General features: G+C 33.8%; 1 protein-coding gene across 1 annotated transcript; it reads right to left on the reverse strand.

The window, feature by feature from the left end:
• Positions 1-619: 619 nt before the first annotated feature.
• On the reverse strand, positions 620-22,229 carry LOC148596653 (uncharacterized). The gene is made up of 17 exons (XM_088564268.1): positions 22,195-22,229; positions 17,559-17,630; positions 16,959-17,030; positions 15,977-16,048; positions 15,506-15,577; positions 13,188-13,259; positions 11,545-11,616; positions 10,796-10,867; positions 9,897-9,968; positions 9,147-9,218; positions 7,990-8,061; positions 7,453-7,524; positions 6,524-6,595; positions 4,636-4,707; positions 4,173-4,244; positions 3,765-3,928; positions 620-1,228 (listed from the first exon to the last, which is right to left on the reverse strand). The coding sequence occupies exons 3-17, from the start codon at positions 16,988-16,990 to the stop codon at positions 1,083-1,085; spliced, it is 1,206 nt and encodes a 401-aa protein (XP_088420394.1). The 5' UTR covers positions 16,991-17,030; positions 17,559-17,630; positions 22,195-22,229; the 3' UTR covers positions 620-1,082.
• Between the last annotated feature and the right edge of the window lie 956 nt (positions 22,230-23,185).

Here is a 23,185-nt window from a genome sequence, read left to right on the forward strand (position 1 = left end):
TGATTCGATAGGGTAATCGCTGTCTGCTTGTTCTAAAAGCAACCTCCGAGATGATCATATAATATAAAATCCAGGTAAAACAAAAGAGAGAATTATCAAATTGTTGTTCTCATGGTTCAGATTCCGTTTTTTATAAGTTTTTCATTCTTTTGAAATGTTGGAATCGATATAATGTTTTTAATTGGCATGACTACCTAAAACAATAATAATTAAGACTTTTTGTACGTTGTAGGAGTTGGAGTCATTAGCAGTTTAATTGTTGTTTTGTCTCTTGTTGTGTCAGTTTTGCTGTATATAATTGAACAACGAGAATAACGTTGTAAAGAATAAGTGATAGAAAATATTACAGAAAGTTTATATCTTTCAAAGTTATAACAGGTTAATATTAGAAATTTAACCGAAATTTCAATTTGCCATTCCACACTTTATAGTTTTTAATGATGACAAGGAACAATATGTTTTGCATTAAAAATTGTGTAAGTACTAAAAAGATCAAACAATATAAAAGAGAGTGAACAAAAATTGTCATAAGCAAAATATTCTTTTGATTGCCAGGTCGTGGATTACACTGGAATTATTCATTTGAGCGAATAATTCCAAAATAAATTATTTTAACAACTTTTTATTCTTGTAATATATGTTTAATAAAGTAGTGAATTACAAGTGTCTTTTCGTCGAACTCAAAATCTGCATTATTCAGATGTTTTTGGTAAACATTTATGAACATAACTGTTTCATTCTGATACATTTATACGTATTGAAAAATTAACATAAAAAAAACAAACAAACAAACAAAAAGTAAAAACAAACAAACAGCTAGTAAAGCAACAACAAAGACAAGAAACCATGGACCATTATCGCATATCAAAGAAATGTATATTGTCTAGACATAGTAGATGTATTAAAATAAAGCATCATATGCAAAAAACTTTGGTAGAAATAATATAAAATCTGATAGATGTTAAAAAATTGTCTTCCGGTACACAAGGGTAATCTACAAAACATTTAAGAGTTTTCTGATAAATTCTGATGGATGGTAAAGGATCGTCTTATTTACCGGAAAACAACGGTAACTTCGAAAATTAAGAGCTTTCTGATAAGTTCTGAAGGATATCAAAGGATCGTCTTTTCCTGCGGTACACAACGGTTACCATAACAACAGTGACAACAATTAACGCCACTCCTCCACCAACGATCAAATAAATATATGATGATGTCATCTGGTGTTCTGAAGAAAAAATAACTTAGTTTGATAGGGTGTTAAAGTACCATTCTGTGTACTCAATTTATTCTTTGATGTCTCAAATATCTTCAATACATCTAAAAACAACTGATAAGCTACTTATGTTTATATTGAAGCATCTATGACGTCGATATTTTTTTTACTGTTTTTATAGGATAAATGTTTGGATAATTTCTCCTTCATTTATCCATAGTGTTTTTCAACTAAAATTGACTTATCAAAATGGCAAATTTTACAAACACTTTGATGGATATTTCTGGAGTTAATGAGGTATAAATACTTGAATTATGCAACAAAAATCTATGTTTTTTCCTTCATGTGCCACACCTATATACATTATGCCTAATTTTAGAGAGAGTTGTACTTAAATTGCTTTGTCAATTGTCAAGTTGACTTGATAAGAAAATCAACTGATTGTCATGTAATACCTGAAGTTAACAAAGTCACTCACTTCAATTTCATAAAGAAGATCAATCTTACCTTTCCCAATTTATTACGTTGCAGTCAAAATAATATTAAAACTCAATCAAACCTCACGCCCCATTAATTTATTGCCACCTTTAACGGAAACTGTTACGGAGGAACAGTGAATTCCGTGCCTGTTTTCATTTAACTTTATTTGTGTGTTGTAAAATAGCAATAATGATTTTACCAATAATTTACCCTGCTTTTACAGGTTCAAGCATTCCAGGGTATCTTACCAATAATTTACCCTGCTTTTACAGGTTCAAGCATTCCAGGGTATCTTACCAATAATTTACCCTGCTTTTACAGGTTCAAGCATTCCAGGGTACATTACCAATAATTTACCCTGCTTTTACAGGTTCAAGCATTCCAGGGTACATTACCAATAATTTACCCTGCTTTAACAGGTTCAAGCATTCCAGGGTATCTTACCAATAATTTACCCTGCTTTTACAGGTTCAAGCATTCCAGGGTACATTACCAATAATTTACCCTGCTTTTACAGGTTCAAGCATTCCAGGGTACATTACCAATAATTTACCCTGCTTTTACAGGTTCAAGCATTCCAGGGTATTTTACCAATAATTTACCCTGCTTTTACAGGTTCAAGCATTCCAGGGTACATTACCAATAATTTACCCTGCTTTTACAGGTTCAAGCATTCCAGGGTACATTACCAATAATTTACCCTGCTTTTACAGGTTCAAGCATTCCAGGGTACATTACCAATAATTTACCCTGCTTTTACAGGTTCAAGCATTCCAGGGTACATTACCAATAATTTACCCTGCTTTTACAGGTTCAAGCATTCCAGGGTACATTACCAATAATTTACCCTGCTTTTACAGGTTCAAGCATTCCAGGGTACCAAGTGAAAGCTGTAACTGTTTAAGGTGTTTATAACAGTTTTCTAAATAAAGTATATTTTAAGGGAAAAAAAATCAAAAACAAAACAATTTCGTTCGTTGAAATATTACTACATATTGCACTCTTATGAGGCTGACTTTATAGCTGATCTGATTCGAAAGAAGAACATCGTTTAGCTAGATCCTTTAATCTCAGTTTCCGCTATTTAGATGACGTATTATCGTTAATCAATCCTAGTTTATGGAATTTGATACATCGCATCTACCCCCAAAGAACTTGAGATAAAGGATACTACAGACAATGTGAAGTCAGCCTCATATCTTGACATACACTTAGAGATCGATGGTAAAGGAAAACTATTGACCGAACTCTACGACAAACGTGATGACTTTCATTCAGAATTGTCAACTTTCCTGTCATCTGTGGCAACATCCCGTCAGCACCTGCGTATGGAGTTTTCATATCAAAACTACCAGCGCTTGCCGTAACTAGGCAGACTTTTTTTGTATTTCGCAAGACTTCTTACAATAAGGCTTCTGGAACAGGTTTTTTTATCTACAAGATTGAAGTCATCAATACAGACGTTTAATGGTTGTCATTATTAACTCATGAATCATTATGGAGTATCCATGAAAACTAACTTGCTTGACATGTCATAGTTTTCCTTTCCTCTTTCGTCTACCTTGGACTTGACTTTGTATGAGCAATTCAGCTGTATGTATCATTTCAGTTACTATATATGTTTTTTTTGTGTTTGTCTGTTTTCCATGTCTGGTCTTTCCTCCTGGATTATATTCTTTCCGCTAGAATCTTGGTTCCCTTGATTACTCTCTCCTACTTAAGTAGGTAGACCAAGGGTATGGGACATAACTCTTGAAATCAGTGATGTTTATGTCATATTCAATTTTACCAAGGCTTTTCAAGCTTTCCTTTGAAACAGAAAAAAAAATCAGTCTAAGTTACTTAGGTGCTTACATGAGATTGACGTTCCAATATAATAATAACAACTACTACAGATCAAACCATGTGATAAAAAAATTCTGTTGTCTTTTTTGAGAGTGTTCATTGTTTTGTAATTTACTTGTCCAATTTATTGTCATTTGTTCAATAAACAGTACATATTTTGGTACTTGAATGGATGAATTAAAGATGTTTTTTTTACATGTTTTCAAATATATAACTTGACTACCTTTCGTGTGGCATCCTTCAAATGTTGATAATTTTAGATTCGACAGACTGACTCTTTTATCAGAACACAAACCACTAACGGTCATTTTCGGTTTCTTTTTGATCCAACGTATAAAAGGCTCATTGGAACAATATTTACATTTTACCGGGTTGAACCCAAGATTTCTGCAATATATAAAAATATTCTTGAAAAGTGGAAGTTACTTTAATTATCAGCATATCCTATTGTAACTAATGTACTTCTGGGATCAATTAAAAAATGTAAAAACACATACTTTCTATCACTTTTTGCACATGTTACGAAACTTTAAACTCTCTAAAAACATATTGATAGTGTGCGTTGCAAGAATAATGAACTGATCCATCTATTGAACTTGATTTTTTTTTCACGACTTTGTTATTTACTTACAGTGAGGTCAATCGTTTGAGGTCGTCAAAAGAATCCCTGTCTATTGATGATATATTATTCATGTATAGTGACCTTCAATGCATATAATACAAAGGTTTACGAATATGAAAATAGAAATCAAGTACAAAATACACGGTAAAATTATGGACTGCAAAATAACTATGATGTGGTTAGTTAACAAAATGTTTTAAGTACGTTTAATAACAGTAAAAATAACAATAACAATATGTTTTGTTATTAATGAAATACACGTAAGAATACCTTGACGGGTGAATGTCTTGAAACAAATATTTTTAATACCAATGCATTATGTTTTCCTCTACATAGTTTGTTTTTTAATTTGAAGCTGATGGGTTTCTAATAATTGGTCTTAAATCAGGGCCATCCATATCAAAATAGCCGTTTTATTCTATATACCGGCATATAGAGTCGCAACATACTGTTTCATAGTGTTTATACTTACAATGAATTTAAACTCGGCAACCCAGAAAACCACTTACTTTTAACACAATTCAATTGGTTGTGACCAATATCTCTAAAAAATGAAAATATATTAATAAAAGAGTACTATAGGGAACCAAAGTTATAGCGTTAATAAATAGAATGTAATCCGGAGACAAAGACAAGACATGGAAAAAAGACACACGCAAAAAAATAACCAAAATAATACATACACAATAACAAAAGTAAATGAGCAACTCGGACTCCACTAAAAACTGGGAGCATGGACCAGGTGCACCTGAAGGGTAAGCGCCCTCTGCTTTTCTAGACGCACCCGCCGAGTTGTTCGTAAAAAGTCATGTCCGGAGTAGACGAAAGAGAAAAGGAAAACTATCATTTAATACGATACATTTCAGTTTCCATCATTTTTTTATCTTTGTATACAAAAAGGAAGTGATTTCTCCTTTCTGGTAGCAAGCTTCGCATTATCAAGTGAATATAGGATATCCATTGGTAAAAACATACACAGGTTCAACAGTACACTAGCAAATTATTTCACATGATTTTCACCTGAATTGAACAAATAAACTTTGCGACAGAGTTCAGTAGATGGATCAGTTCATTTTTCTTGCAACGCACACTATTATTATGTTAAAGGTTGATGGAAACGAAAAAAAGTTTGAAAGTTATACTCATACAATACGAATAGAAACAACAATAATACGAACAGAATGTGTTACAGATTGATAGTTTTAATCCACCATTCCTATCGGAAATGCCAAGTTAGGACCATCGCAGTCGTTTCCAAATGTCCGGTTTTTACTATGATATTGCCATTTGTTATAAGGAATTTATTTTTGACTATTGCCAATTTTTTTACATTCAATGTAGATTTTCAATTGAAACTGCCATAGGATCCATGAAATTTGAAAGAATTAACATAATTTAAAATTAATGACTATGATGTTTTACTGTTCATAAAACGTATATAGAAATCGGGTCCTCATAACGGTATTACGTGTCCGTCCTTGTTAGAGCCAAACAGCAGGTGTTACATGGAATAAAAACCTATGTATTTGTTACAATTTGACTATTTGCACCATCAAAATAGAAAAAAATGTCCTAGAGTGATATTACGTTGTCAGATTGGAGGGCTTTTGACATTCATGTTTCTAATTTTTCCCGATTTGCCTGATTCATACAAATACTTACACTTAAAAACTAATTAGTACATTAGAAGTACGTGTACTGAGCTTCCCGGAGTTTATGAATTAAATGCACGCAAAATTATTAAATAGTGAGAAAACAAACCGAATTAAGCTAGTTTCGTATTTAAAAATATTGAATAACTCGGCCCAGACGCAAGTCGTCCCAACACTCTAGTTTAAAACTTGTACAGGTTAAATCTGCCTCATATCAAATTTACTTTACGTGCGTGCCTTTTCTAATAATAAACCCTTAAATGGTTATGCTCTTGTAATTCTGAGGAAGCTGATGTGTTTTTGTTGCTTATGCACAGATGGAATATTTTGTTAAATCTTTCTAGATCTTCGTACACAAAAAGAAAATGATTTCTCCTTTCTGGTAACAGGCTTCCGATTATCAATATAGGATATCCATTTGTAAAATAATTTACAAGTTCAACAATATACAGGCAAAATTATTTCACACGATCTTCACACGAATTGAGCAAATAAACTTTGTGAGTTCACGTAAAATTCCGGTGAATCGAGCTTTTACGTGAATTGGTCACATAAACTTCGTGTTAAATTAATTTCACGTGAAAATCACGTGAATTTTATGTGAATCTCGCGTGAATTTCACATGAACAGTATTTGCCTCTGTAATATTTTTGTCCGAAATAAAATTTGATAACATTATTATCCACATTGCTTAATAAAAGTACTTACAATGATGTTAAAGCGACCATCTTGGAAAACATGTCATCTTTCAAGAAAGATACTTTATTATTATACATCATTCTGAAACCATAAAAGACGCTTTGAACGGCCTTATGATTTGTTATCTGGCACGAATTTTCAAAATATTTGTCCAAATAACATTAACATAACATATTATGGTGTATAAAATTCTTTCCAGAGTATCATTGTACTCGCCATGGTACTCTTTGTATTTTTCGGCGTTGTCTTTTTCATTGGTTTCCAAGAGTAATCAGGGGAACCAAGGTTATAGCGGTAATCAAAAGAATGTAATCCAGGGACAAAAAAGGAAAAACTGGGAGCATGGACCAGGTGCACCGGTAGGGTAAGCGTCCTCTGTTTTTCTAGAAACACCAACCGAGTTGCTCATAAAAAGTCGTCCGGGGTAGACAAACGAGGAAAGGAAAACTATGACCCGTTGAATAAATCAGTTTTCATGGTGTTGATGGATACATCATAACGATCCACGAGTTCATGATGACGACCATAAAACTTCTGTAGTGATGACTGCGTAGTTTCGGCAAGCTCTGGCATAACGTATGAGTTGTGATATGAACACTCCATACGCAGGAGCCGAAGCCATGTTGCCACAGATGAAAGGAAAGTTGACAATTCTGAATGAAAAGTCATCACGTTTATGAAGCTTTTTGTTCTCAGAAAATATGTAACTGTACCTATGGATCAACAAGACGTGTGCGTTGGGAGTAAGTTCCTTAACACTTTTGTTTCGTGAGTTAGTAAAATTACTACATTGTTCGTATTAAAATTTAAATTCCGCTCCTTAACATAGAGTGTTACTTTAATAAAAAAAAATAACTCTTTGGAATGCGTCAGATTGAGCCTAGTGTAATTGTAAGAAGCAATTTCATTGGAATACAACCCAAGCGAAGCCTACTTACATTTGTCCCATAGTCACAAAACTGTAAAATGCTTCAGCATGTATGTCCATAACCTTGTTGAACCGCATTTCTCTTTAAAATATATACAGGTAACGTTGATATAAGAATCATAATAATTTCAAAATAAAGTACTTACTGAAATGGAAAAGAGCATTAAACTAAACAAACCTTAATGCCTTTTTACTCATAAAGAAATATTTGGAGGTTGTGAAATACTAGACGAAAAACTGTTAGCATCATAATTAATCCCGCTGCCGTATGATCAAAGTAATCAAATACATGATATGGGAAATGCAAGAGTTTGAGGTTTAATCCCACAATATGGAATACCTATGCAAGTTGTCTGTCAGAATATCAAGCGGATATGATATGTAGTTGCAGTAAAAATATGTGCGAACGACGGACGAGCGAACAACAGACAACATTATACCTTCCGTGTCCAATCGATGGTTTGAAAATTAATCATATTCATTGTCTGTTGTTAAGAACATGTAGCAGAATAAGGATATCAACCACATGTAATCATTAACTACTTACAGACGTTTAAGCATGGTAAGACCGTAGAACGTGTACCTAGTTAGACGCGTCAGTCTGTTGACTCGGATATCACTGTAATTATATTCACAAAAATCATTTAATGTAGTTTTGCAAATAAAGTACATGAAAAAAAGACATTAATTACATTTTTACAACTTTTATTCCATTTTCAATATAAAATTATTAACATTAAATAATACTAAACAATACACCATCCACGGATGCTCGACATGCTTTGCCATTTAGGGCGGCATCATCCTTAAGAAATATTTAAGAAATGACTGTTATATTGTTTTGGTCTATGAGGAAATAAACTCAGTCACTTGGTGCATACTCAATAACCATAAGTAGACCGAAAAATATAACAGTCATTCCATATGATTTAATTTAAGTATTAAAATTAATAGATTAAAAAAAGTTTGATGACGTCACAGCCAAATTACAAAATTTTGTCTAGGAGATGATGGACGAAACTTTTTATCCAATCAAAAACCGTATTACTTCCGAAATTGAATTATTTTGATATGACGTCATTTCGACTTTGCATGTTGTAACCTCTTAGAAAAAGCACCCCGTGCAGGTCCGGGTGTTGAAAGAATAGGCCTGCAGCAGCGCTAAGCTTGTCGTAAAAGGCGACTAAATAGTGCTCAGAAACCTAGCCGGGGCTAGGGCGCTCTGCCCACAGAGCTACTGGGATGTGTGCCCCAGGTGGTGGAATGGGGTACCCCTGGCGTGTGACATGCTGGGGTTGTCAGGCTGTAATACGGAAAACCTGACCACAAACCATAAAGGTGCACCGTGTTGGGAAAGATGCCACGTTCCTCGCACGGTAAAGAACCCTACTGTGGTATTCTCCCGGAGTAGGAACCATAGGGCTCCGCCACAAGAGGCTAAATTGCCCGACCCTACCCACCTCTCCCTATTTCTAGTGGCAGTCAAAATTTGTCGACGCCATTGTCCTTGTGTCCCACTCCTTTTTCATTTCATCATCATTTCATGTTCATTTTATCATTAATTTCATGTTCATTGTCTGAATATAGCTGAAATATTGCTCCTCGGACGTTAAACCCCAACAAACAAACAAAATATTTAAACGTTTCAACAAGAACCAACTGTTTAGCCTTAGTTTTAATAAAGTGTAATGCAATATAACTTACAGATTAAGAAGTGATGACAAATTCGAAAGTGCCATATCTTCCAAAACAGATATCTTGTTTGTTCCGAAATTCCTTTAAAATGATTGAAACCAAAAACTCAATTAATTGACAGTATTATAATACGCAAAACTTAAGAAAAGAAAGTAATCAGAAGACGAATGAAGCATGGTGGTCATGACAAACTTGGGATTATTGAAATTCATTAAAGACGTTGATAGAAACAATTAACAATGAAATATTAATCATTTATTATATACGTAGTATTTAAGTGTCAGTCCCTGTAAGAATCAGGCAGTGGGTGAAACATGGTATAAAAAACCATCATTTCATTAGCGTAATATGATTTTTTGCACCATCAGAATCAAGGAGAGCTGGCATGATTTTCCATATCATGCTGGACAATTGAGTTCCGATTTCCTTTAAATGCACTAAAAATGAACATTTCAAGGGCAAATAACAGTCAAAAACCTCGTTTTTCTAAGATTCTATTGAAAAATGTTTGAGCAAAGCCAGTAAAGCAGTGATCAGATAATGATCTTTTTAAGTAGAGAAAGCATTTTTGAGTAATATTACATTGTCAGGTCGGTGGGAGTTTGACATGCATGTTTCTGATTTTTCCTGTCTTGCCTGATTCTTACAGCCAGTTACACTTAAATGACATTTTGTACGTTTTGGGTTGTGTTCATGTTCTTCATTTGTTTCTTTATTTGTGTTTATACTGCGATTATGAACATTTAAATAAAAACTTACAACGTCTCTAACAAGTGCTGGTTTTGCAATAACCCTAGACCTATCTTGGTTATCGAGTTAAACGATAAATCCCTAAAAACGAAATGAAAGTTATAAACAAGGATATTTGATCATAGTTCGTAACATTAAGATACAAAGATAATACGTAGGATTTTTCAAGTTGCAATATTTACAGTCAACATTAGCCAGATTATCAATTATATCAGTGGACAATTTGACTCTTAACAAAATATATTGCGAACAACAATATGTTTGTGTTTAAACTTCTCAAAAAATCAAATAAAAACCAAAAAAAAAAAAAAAAAACGTAGAAAATACAATGAACAACTACAAAAAGAGGTTGAATTTACCTAAATAATTTCTTTAAAAAGATAGCTGCATCGGTATTGAATCCGACGTGCAATCAGGATTGTTGTCTTTGGTAAAACAAAACAAACTACTCTCAAGTAACCAGATTACTAGATATTAAAGGAATACGTTCACAAAACGCACGGATAAAATTATAGGTTATTACACGGCACTCTCTTTATAACCCCGGTATAAACATTTCATGTTATTTCAGTTTCGGTCATAGCTAATTCCGTAACCGAAATTAAAAAAACCCGACTGAGAATCGTTATCGTCCAAGAGTGCTAATTTACTTTCACTTCCGGTATTATTGAGCGTATCTAGATTGAACATGCGCGTGTTGCTAAGTTTATGTTGTTTTACAAGGTTTCTATTGATTACATGGGAAAAACAAATTCTCCTCAAGCTTAAAGTATTTCTTTCATTTGCTATGGTAAAATGAAGATTTTAACACGCAAGCATACGTTAAGGCTCGCATGTTTAAAATTTTAATTCTATTATCTCGCGGCAATTTAAACTACTCATAACTTAAAGAATATCTTTATACCTACAAAGTTTTGAGACAGACCAAGTTATGAAATGCCTGATTATCAATATTTTCAATCTGTTGGTGACTGAGTCCCCTGTAGTTACAAATAAATAATATTAAATATTAAATATATTAAAACACAACAAACCACACACATATAGAAACATATAACAGCGAACCGAACTTCATTAAAAACTGGCAGCACAGACGGCAAAAAAAAAAAACGCCACAGAGTTACTCATGAAGTGCCACGTCAAAGAGAGACAACGGGGAAAGTTAACTAGAACAATATGTTCCATTTTATATATGTAAGGCTCAGATTCATTTCCGGCTCCACAAAGGTGTCCGATTTCACAAACAGAGCCGATGATATTGTGACATTAATTCAAGTCTTAGATGTTGCATTTTTCAAGAAGCAGTTTTTGTAAGAATCATGCCAATTCTGTAGAATTAGATACACCCCCCAAAAAGGCTAAACATTTTCATTTGTATAATTAAGAATATCAAGTTTAGCCACAATTTTATCAATTTTATCAAAATGGACAAGTTCATGCATATCTATATTAAGGAATAATACAAGTCCATAAACAAAATACCGCGAAAATTAAAATGCAATGCGGTATGGAAACAAACTTTTTAGGTATGTTTTGCTTGATCTGGCACGTCTTAACCGTTCGCCAGATATTTTCATCTCAGGCAAAAATGCAGTTCTCAAACATTAGTTCCTAACAGATATTATTACATAATTCAAAATATGTAAAAAAAACTTACAGGCTTACCAAATTCCAAAGACCAGAAAACAACCCGGTCTGTATTGATAGCATCTTGTTGTTCCGCATTTTCCTGCAATCATATTATTTATGTATGAAATAACGAGATACGCAATTGCGTAATTTCAAACTAACATTCATTTGCCGGAAGATAGATCAATGTCTTAAAAATAAATGAAATTTTCATTTGCAAAAACATCTTCGATTATAGCTCATTGCTTAGAAATTATGTTAATACAATAATTGCTTTTATTGTAATGAAAAGAAACTGAACTGTGCACACCTTTCCAGTTTAACCATTTCGAGATGGAAAGCTTTTCTTTTAACGCATTAATGTCATATTCCTCTTTCCAAAAAATCCCAATATAAATTTTCATGAATTCACAAATCTGATCTTGAAAAAAAGCGTATTTTTTCAAATATCGGATTGCAATTATTTTTTGTGTAAACAAGCGGTTTTTTAAGCTCAGAAATTGAAAATCTTTTCATTTATACCTCCCCCCCCCAAAAAAAAACCAATAAATAAATTACACCATTACTTTGGCATAGTGTAAAAAATTCACGGGAAAAGTTGCAAATTTGAGGATTTTATGCTTATTTTAATATTTGTTACTATTGAATTTCAACAGGAATACAGTTTTTTCCATGCATGTATATATATATATATATATATATATACATATATATATATATATATATATATATATATATATATATATATATATATATATATACATATAGCATTATCGTGTTAAATTGACTGTCAACGGGACGATGGTGCTCATGGAAACGTTTGTTTGTTTGTTTGTTGGGGTTTAACGTCCGAGCAGCAATATTTCAGCTATATTCAGACAATGAACATGAAATGGATGATAAAATGAGCATGAAATGAAAAAAGAGGATGGGTCACAAGGATAATAGGGTCGACAAATTTTGATTGCCACTGGAGAAGGGTAAGGTCGGGCAATTTAGCCTCCTGTGGCGGAGCGCAAAGGTTCCTACTCCTATCGAATACCACAGCAGGGGTCTTTAACGTGCGAGGAACGTGGCATTTTTCCCAACACGGTGCACCACTATGGTTTGCGGTCAGGTTTTTCGTATTATAGCCTGACAACCCCAGCATGTAACATGCCAGGGGTACCCCATTCCACCACCTGGGGCACACATCCCAGTTGCTCTGTGGGCAGAGCGCCTAGCCCCCGGCTAGGTTTTTGAGCACTATTTAGTCGCCTTTTACGACAAGCTTAGCGCTGCTGCAGGCCTATTCTTTTAACACCCGGACCTGCACGGGGCCATGGAAACGTTGATACTGTACATGAGCCGCAGGACAGGGCATTATCAATGTTGAAAGTAATATCTCTTCATACAACAGTTAATTTGCGATAATAACCGATACATATGCAACTATTATGCTTATTAATTGAAGAATCTGAAGCGGGCATACCGTCAGATGATAATGCTCTTTTAGCATATTAACACAAAGTAATGAATACCACATGAACATGCTAAACCAATAATGATATCTTATCTTTCTCTAATATAGAATAGTAGGTATTGCAAGGTTTCTCGACACATCTTGTGTTCAGAAATATTTTCATTTATGTTATAATTATGCGATATTTAAATCAATTCTCTGCCACTTACAAAGTCTTTAAGGCCACCAAGTTATTAAATATCTTTTCAGGGATAATCTTTATCTGGTTGAAGCTCAAGTCCCTGTGAATCAGAAAAGACATACGTACAGTTTTCTAAAGTAGTAACGTAATCTGTATATTTTGCACTGTCTCATTCATTGCTTAAATATAACGTAACAAATATACCAAAAAAAACAAAAACAAAAACAAAAAAAACAAAAACAAACAAACAAACAAACAAACTAGTATGACATTATTTGTAAAACAAAGAAAGGTTTTTCCCTTAAAATTTTTCTCCTTGTAATGCACATGTATAGTCTTTTGTTTGACATATAGCAACTAAACGTCTACAAAAATTTCCTATTTGTATTTGGTGACCTTTTCAAATGCAATTGTCGACATTTTCATTATAATTTTGGTAATGAACTTTAAAGGACCTTTCATTTGCAACAACGCCACTTTCAATGAACTTTAGCATTTTTGCACTTTTTAACCCCAATCAGGTTGTTTTTCAGTAAAACGAAATTCTTATTTGTGATATTTAATATGCGATAACTTAACCATGTAAAACATTTAAGTTTGTGCCCTCATTTCCTAGGGACAAAACATCGATATTTCGGACGCTATAAGACCTTTTATTTGATATGTGACAACCTTACCTTCAAAGAACTGTTAATATTTGCACTTAATGACCCCATCCTTCTTGCATGTATAAAATATCGTGTTGTAAACTTTTATTTTTAGAAATGCTCATTTAGACCTTCAAAATATTATATAAAATGCCCAGTTTCGACGAAGTCGGAAAAATGAAGCAATATCAATTCTTGTAATAGGTATTGATGAAATATGTACTTGGTATTGTGTCAAAAATGTACTTGAGCAGATCTTTCATTTGGTGTAAAGACTATTTGTGTATCTATTCTGAATTATGAAATATATACTTCCGCTTATAAAGACTAAAATTTTAATAGACAAAACAAGACAAGATATCCCAAATCTGCAATAGGAATAATAATCTGCAGAACATATACAACACGTTGACAAAAAGCTTGTGTAATTTCAGAGCACAATGAATAATTGAAATAGGATGCAATAACAAGTCATAAAACATGAAGCTACTACTACAGCGTAGTACCACCTGACCTTAACAAAACTTGTCAAGATCATGTCAAGGTCACAAATCTGACCAGAATGTTCATAAAGTTTGAACAGACGGTCAGACTGGTGTGAACTTGGGCTAGAAATGTAGAGTTTATCAAGAGGGTCATTTCATTAGTTGCAAGTATGCACCAGAAATTTGCAGTGAAAAAGCTTTCAAGCACAATGTGACCTTTAGCCTTGGGTGCAAAAAAAGGTCACATGGACCAACGATCTTTGGTGAATGTTTCATGTCTACGATTTCTGGTTCTCAAACTAAATTTTAAAAAGTTAATTTTTTGTTTGTTTGTTGGGGTTTAACGTCCAAGCAGCAATATTTCAGCTATATTCAGACAATGAACATGAAATGGATGATAAAATGAACATGAAATGAAAAAAAGAAAGGACGGGTCACAAGGATAATAGGGTCGACAAATTTTGATTGCCACTGGAAAAAGGGAGGGATGGGTAAGGTCGGGCAATTTAGCCTCCTGTGGCGGAGCGCAAAGGTTCCTACTCCTATCGAATACCACAGCAGGGTTCTTTAACGTGCGAGAAACGTGGCTTTTTTCCCAACACGGTGCACCACTATGGTTTGCGGTCAGGTTTTCCGTATTACAGCCTGACAACCCCAGCATGTAACACGCCAGGGGTACCCCATTCCACCACCTGGGGCACACATCCCAGTTGCTCTGTGGGCAGAGCGCCTAGCCCCCGGCTAGGTTTCTGAGCACTATTTAGTCGCCTTATACGACAAGCTTAGCGCTGCTGCAGGCCTATTCTTTTAACACCCGGACCTGCACGGGGCTTAAAAAGTTAAGTATGATGTATTTAAGGATACTGTAAGGTTTGATAACAAAATACATGCTTATGTTTATTCATTTTAGGTCATCTGTTTGTACTTGTAACTGTTTTCAGGTGGAATCTATTTATATGGTATTTAAGATATGAGCGATTGCAAGAATTTGCTTCAAAGGGACAAACTCTTAAAGAAGATTATTAATCTTTAGTGGGGTAATCAGCTTATAGTACATGATGACATCAATATGTTTACCAAGTATGATCATAGTATCCTTAAAAATGAAGAGGGGGCATGTGGAAAAAACGCCAGATAACTTCTTTACCGGATGATGAAATTCATCACAGAGTCATCCTGTAAAAATTCCAAATGGGTTATTTCGATGTACTTACAATAACTCCAGGGAATTAAGACCAGAGAACACATCCTGTGTAAGGTTTTCTAAACTGTTCCCACTAAGGTACCTATAATAAGGGAACAAAGTTGATTTTATGGGGTATTTTCAAAAGTAGTTTTGCTTAATGTTTATTTGATAAATATCACGTGACTACAGTTTACTGAATGTAAACTGACCGCGAATACAGAATATTAATAAGTTTCGTTTAAGGTACATGTTCATACAGGTATCAAAATGTTTACTGTATAAAACATATAAATGTACAAAATCCATTTCAAATACAATTCAAATAATGACAAAATTGATTTATTAATTTAAATGCACAAAGAGTTGTTTAGGATGTGTCTTCCAATATTTGGTACAATGCCAGCTTATCATTCGAATGTTTCATAACATCCTTCGGGAAGAACAAATCATCGTAATTTCACGTAAACGAGTATTATTGTAACAACAGGTAAATACTTACAAATGTGTAAGATTTGGCAATCCATAAAAAGCTTCGTCCTGAATCTTTTCTATTCTGTTATAGTTAAGATTTCTAAAATAAAAACACATTATAATACCGAAACAGTAAAACGAAATCGAAATGAAACCTAAATAAACCGAACAAACTTACAAAACACAAACCAGATTCCGGGGAAATGTCAAAACTTACAAAACACAAACCAGATTCCGGGGAAATGTCAATTGATTTTGATTGTGTGCCAAACCCTTTATACTTCTAACAAACTATCGGTGCAAAAGGTTCGGTTTGAGCAGGTTTACCTGTAGTCAAGTATAACCAGGATCAAAAGAAATCTTGTATCACGTTGTGATCACGTCAAAGATATTTTACCCCGCCGCATTTCTTGACCCAGTCCAAAGTCAAGTTTTTCTGGCCTCTGTATGCCTTATTTCGTTTACACCTTTAGTTTATTTTTATGTTACTTGAGTGTATTGGGGTAACTCTTTCGCTGTACCTGCCTGTGTATTATTATGTTTAGGAACCAGCCTGCCCGGTGGTGGTAGGGTTTATTCGTCGTTCATTCAAGATGATGTGTGGCCGTGGTCCGACATTTTCATCCCGGTGGGGTTGTTGTCTCTTTGACATATACCTATTCTCGTTATATTGTAGAATGAACTCATAAAGAGGTAGACTAAATGTGCACTTCTTTTATAGTAAATATCTTCGGTTTGTTATATATAATATATCTAAAATCACGCAAAATGCGGTTTACCAAACAATGCATTTTCAATGGTTTTCTCTGGGTTTTTATTATTTCGGCAAATGGCCGAATTTTGACTATCTGATCTCTTAGGTTAAAATGGAGTTCAAATTACCATGATATTTCAAGTATTACTAAAACAAACATATACAGTTTTAATATTTTCCATGCTAATCGTATCAATAACCTCTAACTTAAATCTACAATTATAGCTCGATAACATCATATCATATAATTACTCACATGACTTGTAGATTGTTCAAATCAGTAAACATTCCCGTATAAACCTCCTCTATCAAATTGTGGTAGAGTATTCTAAAACATACGACAACACGCTTAAATGTATACATTAATGTTTCTATTAATACAACTCAAATTATACGAATGATGACTATCAGATATCATCTTGCATATAGCAAACAAATCGTGTATTTCCATCATGTAGGTATACCAATTATTTAGTCTACGTATATACCTTATACTAACTATCTTATCTAAATTAAGTACTAACGTGTCGACATTTTTACACCACTTTACAAATTATCAATGGCTGATTTATGATTGAAGGAGACATTCGAAATGGGGAAGGGGTATATTACTTTACGACATTATGAATTAAGGCGTCTATCATTTTACCATATTAGGAATGATGGAGTAAATTATTTTACAACATTTGAAGTTTATGAGTCCATTAATACATTATGAAGGAAGGAGTCTTTTATTTTACGAAATTAGTTTAAATGGTAATATAATCAAGATCACTAAATAATTGTAATGTCTTATGACAAATAATTGTGAAAATTTTACTTTTTTCACAGAGTCAGGTTCACTACATGTACTCACATTTGTTTCAGTTTGGCAAGATCACTAAGTTGTTCATTCTTTATGTCAGCAATATTATTGTTATTGAGCTGTCTGATAAAATTAAAACAAAGAGCCATAATTAAAATAAAGACCAGTCTATTCATAATTCACGAACAAAGTCAAAACTAATTAGACAGGTGATGCATCATCAACTACAAATTGACCAAACACTTAAAAAACAGAGACAACCAGGACCAAAACTAGAGAGGACTAAAAAGTTGTAAATAATTCTCTCATGTAATAGAACGATTGATTTTTAATTGTCAACGAGTTCGTGTTGTCGACCGTAAAAACGTGATAATTATGAGCAGCTTGGTGGGTATTTCTAGAAAAGCAGTGGACGCTCACCCTACCGGTGCACCTGGTCCATGCTCCCAGTTTTTAGTGGAATCGTAGATACTCCTTTGCTTTTGTTACTTTGTATGAATTATTTTAGTTACTTAATGTTCTTTGTTATGTATGTCTGTTTTCCATGTTTGGTCGTTGTCCCTGGATTCCTTATTTATTTCCGCTAGAACATTTGTTCCCTTGATTTCTCTTAAAGAATGTTGCAATAGGGAGTTGGAAAATTGATTTTTTTTTAAATATAAAAATGTCATTGGGTTTGTCGTTAAGTTATACATTTGTCTCGCCGTTGATCCCTAACTGTAGGTTAAGGTATGTGGCTGTTATGGAAGTGTTAAAGTCACTCTCTACCCGACAGTGTTTTGTCAAGTTGGACACCGGTTTAAGTAGTCTTTTGAGGGCCGCCATTAGCCGTGAAGTTTAAAATGCTGTTGCCAAATCTCAGCGTGAGCTGTTAAACGATATAACTACTCTGACAGATTCACACTTTTCCAATATTCAATCCAGTTTCCAGGAATCTCAGCAAGAAATTTCGCAGGCTCGAAAATAGAGGAAATTCTCAGCCACGCTTACAAGTTTCAACGCAAAGAAAACGAGAATCAATTTCTGTTGAAATTCAATAGTAACAAAAATTAACAGAATCAATTTAAACACAACGTGAAGGTCATGACCAAGATATCGGACGCCCGCTCGTTATTGGTCGTACCGATGTAAATTTGTAGAAAGTTGTCGCCGCTAATGAGAAAATTACGGAAGGTATGCATCTCATACAGGAACGCCAGAAAATGATAAAGCTAGCTGATCAGAGTGAATTGGGTTGGCGGGTTGTGCAAGAATATGTGACGAATCCGATAGCAGACGATTCAGAGGATGAAAAACGCATGAATAGAGCACAGTTCAGAGTTGAAAGAAAAGCAAAGGCGGAGAAGGCTAAGAAAAAGTCAAGACCAGTTCCTTACAACAGAGAAAGAGCTTCAGACGAAAAAGGCGGAAATCTAAAACCAGGAAGATGCTTTACCTGTGCCAGTATTGCTGGTCAGTTAATATCTATGCACGCTGTATTTGGTGACAAAGTTAGACAAAATACTAGATATTTGTATGATTATGTTCTCTGGAGGGCCAGTTGGCAGGCCTGTGTCAAGGTAACGGACAAAGCTCTGAATAAATTGTTTCATTGGAAAACAAATAGAAAAATTTTAAATTCATTGGGAGCAAACGTTTGCTCATTTGATATGAATGAAATTTTCGATTTTGAAATTATTTGTGACGCCTCAGATGTGGGCATTGGTGGTTACATTAACACTTTATCAGATACTCATTTTGAGAGTATTTAAACTTTTGGTAATTGGACCGAAAGAGAATCAGACGAAAGCGCAACATGGAGAGAATTAGAATGTGTAAAAAGTGTTTTGCATACTACCAGTCATTGTATATAAAACAAACATGTCAAACTACATTCAGATAATAAGAATGTAGAGCATATTCTGAAGGTAGGTAGCAAGAAAATGAAATTACACGATATTGCTACACACATACATTCTGTTTGCGCCAAAATCAGCACAAATATGACACCTAAATGGATTCCTAGAGCAAATAATGATTGTGCAGATCATTTAAGTAGTACATTTTTCATTTTTTCTATTTATTGTGGAGGAACATTAACCGTTGATTGGTTTGCTACACATTACAATGCACACTGTAATCGTTTCAATTCTAAGGTATGGTATCCAGGCACAGATGCAGTAAATGCTTTCTCCCAGTTTTTGGGAAGAGATATCAACAAGTTGGTACCATCTCCTTCTTTGATCGTCTCAACGATCAAAAAATTACAAAACGACTAAGCAAAAGGAACTCTTGTAGTACCGGAAAGAAAAAAGGCAGCTTTTTGGCCAATTTTATGTTGTAAAAACAAGTTATATCAAAGATTTTCGATATTTACCTCAAGATAAATGCATAGTACCAGGCAAAGGAAAGAATGGAGTTTTCGTAAAATGGCCATTGCAATTCAGAATGGTTGCTTTGAAAATTGAATGTTAATTAAGGACTCAGCTGAACAGGAACGTTGGCTAGCGGAATCGGACTTAGCCATCCTTTGTATCAACTGACTGGAAAGATGACTTCGTTTTTATTGGACTCAAAAAGTGAAAATACGAACAAAGCTTATTTTTCAAGTTTCAACGTCCCGTGCAGGTCCGGGTGTCAAAAGAATAGGCCTGCAGCAGCGCTAAGCTTGTCGTAAAAGGCGACTAAATAGTGCTCAGAAACCTAGCCGGGGGGCTAGGCGCTCTGCCTACAGAGCAACTGGGATGTGTGCCCCAGGTGGTGGAATGGGGTACCCCTGGCATGTTACATGCTGGAGTTGTTAGGCTATAATACGGAAAACCGGACCGCAAACCATAGTGGTGCACCGTGTTGGGAAAGATGCAACGTTCCTCGCACGTTAAAGAACCCTGCTATGGTATTCTCCCGGAGTAGGAACCATAGGGCTCCGCCACAGGAGGCTAAATTGCCCGACCTTACCCATCCCTCCCTTTTTCTAGTGGCAATCAAAATTTGTCGACCCTACTATCCTTGTGTCCCATCCCGTTTTTCATTTCATCATTATTTCATGTTCATTTTATCATCCGTTTCATGTTCATCGTCTGAATATAGCTGAACTATTGCTGCTCGGACGTTAAACCCCAACAATCAATCAATCAAGTTTCAACAGATGGTCAACATTTATTAAAGAACATGGTTTTCGTAAAATCATATACACGTTGCCCTTTACATTACGCACTTAATTGATAAACAATGTTCTTATAGTGTAGTAAATTTGCGATTTTTTTTTATAAAATGGGCACATGAAATAAACGGTTTCGCAGATCCCAGCAATAACACTTTTATCCATTCTCTACAAGAGTCCGCTAAGTGTTCGACAGGGAAACCAGTAACTAAAAAAGAATCAGTTAACATTCAGATGATACAGGATCTGTGTTCATTTCATGTAAACTGTGATGATCTTTTAATAATCAGAGATTTAACTATGATTTTGTTCAGTTTTGCTGTTTGTTTTAGATTTGATGAGTTAAGTTCATTAAGATGTAAAGAAATTACAATATACGATGACTATTTATTTCTCGTAGCAAAACCGACCAATATAGGCAAGGAAATGAAGTTTCAATAGCTAAGGGTAACACTGTGTCATGTCCAATTTCCATGTACAAGAGATATGTAAAATTGGCTCAGCTGCTTGATGTTAAGTCAGATTTTTTTCATTTTTAGACCTTTGTTTAGATCCAATATTTGTATAAATGTTGCGTAGGAATATTTTTTTTTTCGCCACATGTTCTATTAGAAAGTGCGGGAAAATTGTTTTGTTAAAGTCACTGTCTACCCGACATTCGTTGTGTCGTGTTTCTTTTTACATGCAATTCGTATGTAATTTTAACATAAAAAAGAATAATATTAATAATATATATATATGTTATGCTTGTATTGACAAATTTTAATTTATATGATAATGATTTTCTGAATCACAGATTTTCAATATTTTTGATACCGTCCAGAGTATTACTCTCGAGGCGACTATTGCATGGGTTCTGGACACAGGTTTCCAATTTCTATTATCAATAGTTTACAAGGTTTTACCTGGCCGGCGAAGTCGCCTGTGGCAGAGGTTCGTTCCGTTTTAATTGGTTACTAATTGGAACCGATTGGATTTTTCCCATTTCATGTAACATTGACATATATTATCTGTTAATCGATCATGTTATTATATGTAAGATTGTGAATTTATACTGAGGATAAATCTGTTGTCTACTAGCTGTCAGGGCTATTGGTAATATGATACATTGTTTTTTTTCATTACACCTTTAGTAAGAAAGATTTAGAAGTTTAGTTTTATACAATATTTTATCTTCAATGAATTTTAATCTTGAGGTCCGCCTTGTGTTTACCTGTTGAGGATTGAGATTTTAAATCATCTGTTATAAAGAAATAATAATTCGACCAGAGTATATATTTTATAGTATAAAGAACAAACTAATTTATTTTTTTAAACATCAGCGGTCCTTTTCACAAAAAATCGTAAGAATAAAATTACTGGTAAGTTGTAACGTCACAATACTTAACTCTATTATGACATCATAACTAACGACTAATTTTACACTTACGATTTTTTTGTGAAAAGGACCGCAGCGATGTAGTATCAGTTATTAAGTACCGGTACACCAAGACAATTGCATGTGCATAAAGTAATCCATGGCATTATTGATATTTGACAACTCACAATAAGGAAGCATTTTCAGGAATGCCTTCCGGGACAACTTTAAAAAAAAAAAAAAAAAAAAAAAAAAAAAAAAAAAAAATTGTAATAAATCCATGACACAGTTGACCATTAGTGTCTCTGATATTTGCATTTAGTTGCAATACATATTTAAGACAAATCGAAACAAGAACGTAACAAACAAGACCATACCACTTTGTACTTATAAATTTCATTTCTTAGTTTTTTTTCATGTGAGGTTCATTAGTTCTGTTATTCAGTATCATTCAAATTGCTTTAAAAATTCCAAAAACTATAAAAAAAAAACATACCTTAATGTAACAATACACATAAAATGGTTCATCATATTAACTTGTTTATCTTGTTTGCTAGATTAAAACTGTATCACTAATTGAAAAGTTCATTCACCTCAATTATCAAAGTTAATATGAAAAATTGGGTCAAAGCCTTTAACAATATTTTATGTTAAGGTGACATTTGATTTTATGCCAAGAAAATGCAATATTTGATTTATTTTTTAAATTAATTGTTTACTTCAGTTAAAATTCTGATTGAGCTGAAATATGCTTTTAAAACTTTTATTTATTTTTTATCGTATAAGTCAGATTAACTGATATGTATTTGCTTTTTTATTAGTTAGACACTCATTTGACACACGAGAATTACTGTTCACGTTTTAAAACCCGCTACTTTGAATTTTATTTGTATATAGATATAGCTGATTTCTGTACGCTGTATACATATTCAATAAGGAGTAACCCATCATCAACAGCATTAAAATCATATTTAAGTTCTAGACCAAAAACATGAAGAGTATGAAAAAACACTCGAAACCATGTTACCATGTTAACTTAGTCATGTTTAAAAGTCGAAAAATTGGCATACTACTGAGTATTTTAGAAAAATGATTTGGCACAATATGAGCTACACACGATAAATGTTACGTGTCTTTTATAATAATATACTTTCATCACCATGACACGAGGAAATTTTC

This window comes from Perna viridis, chromosome 15, assembly GCF_037379345.1.
Source record: "Perna viridis isolate PV_CMFRI_1.1 ecotype Kerala chromosome 15, ASM3737934v1, whole genome shotgun sequence".
NCBI classification, from domain to species: Eukaryota; Metazoa; Mollusca; class Bivalvia; order Mytilida; family Mytilidae; genus Perna; species Perna viridis.

Bases quoted from the DNA above. Each gene is read 5' to 3' on its own strand.
- LOC148596653 (XM_088564268.1), bottom strand. From the start codon at position 16,990: ATGTTTACTGATTTGAACAATCTACAAGTCAT. The intron at 8,062-9,146 runs GTAAGTTATATT...ATATAATTACAG, and splicing joins TTGTCATCACTTCTTAATCT to TGATATCCGAGTCAACAGAC. The intron at 4,708-6,523 runs GTAAGTACTTTT...TTCATTTTTTAG, and splicing joins ATGGTCGCTTTAACATCATT to AGATATTGGTCACAACCAAT.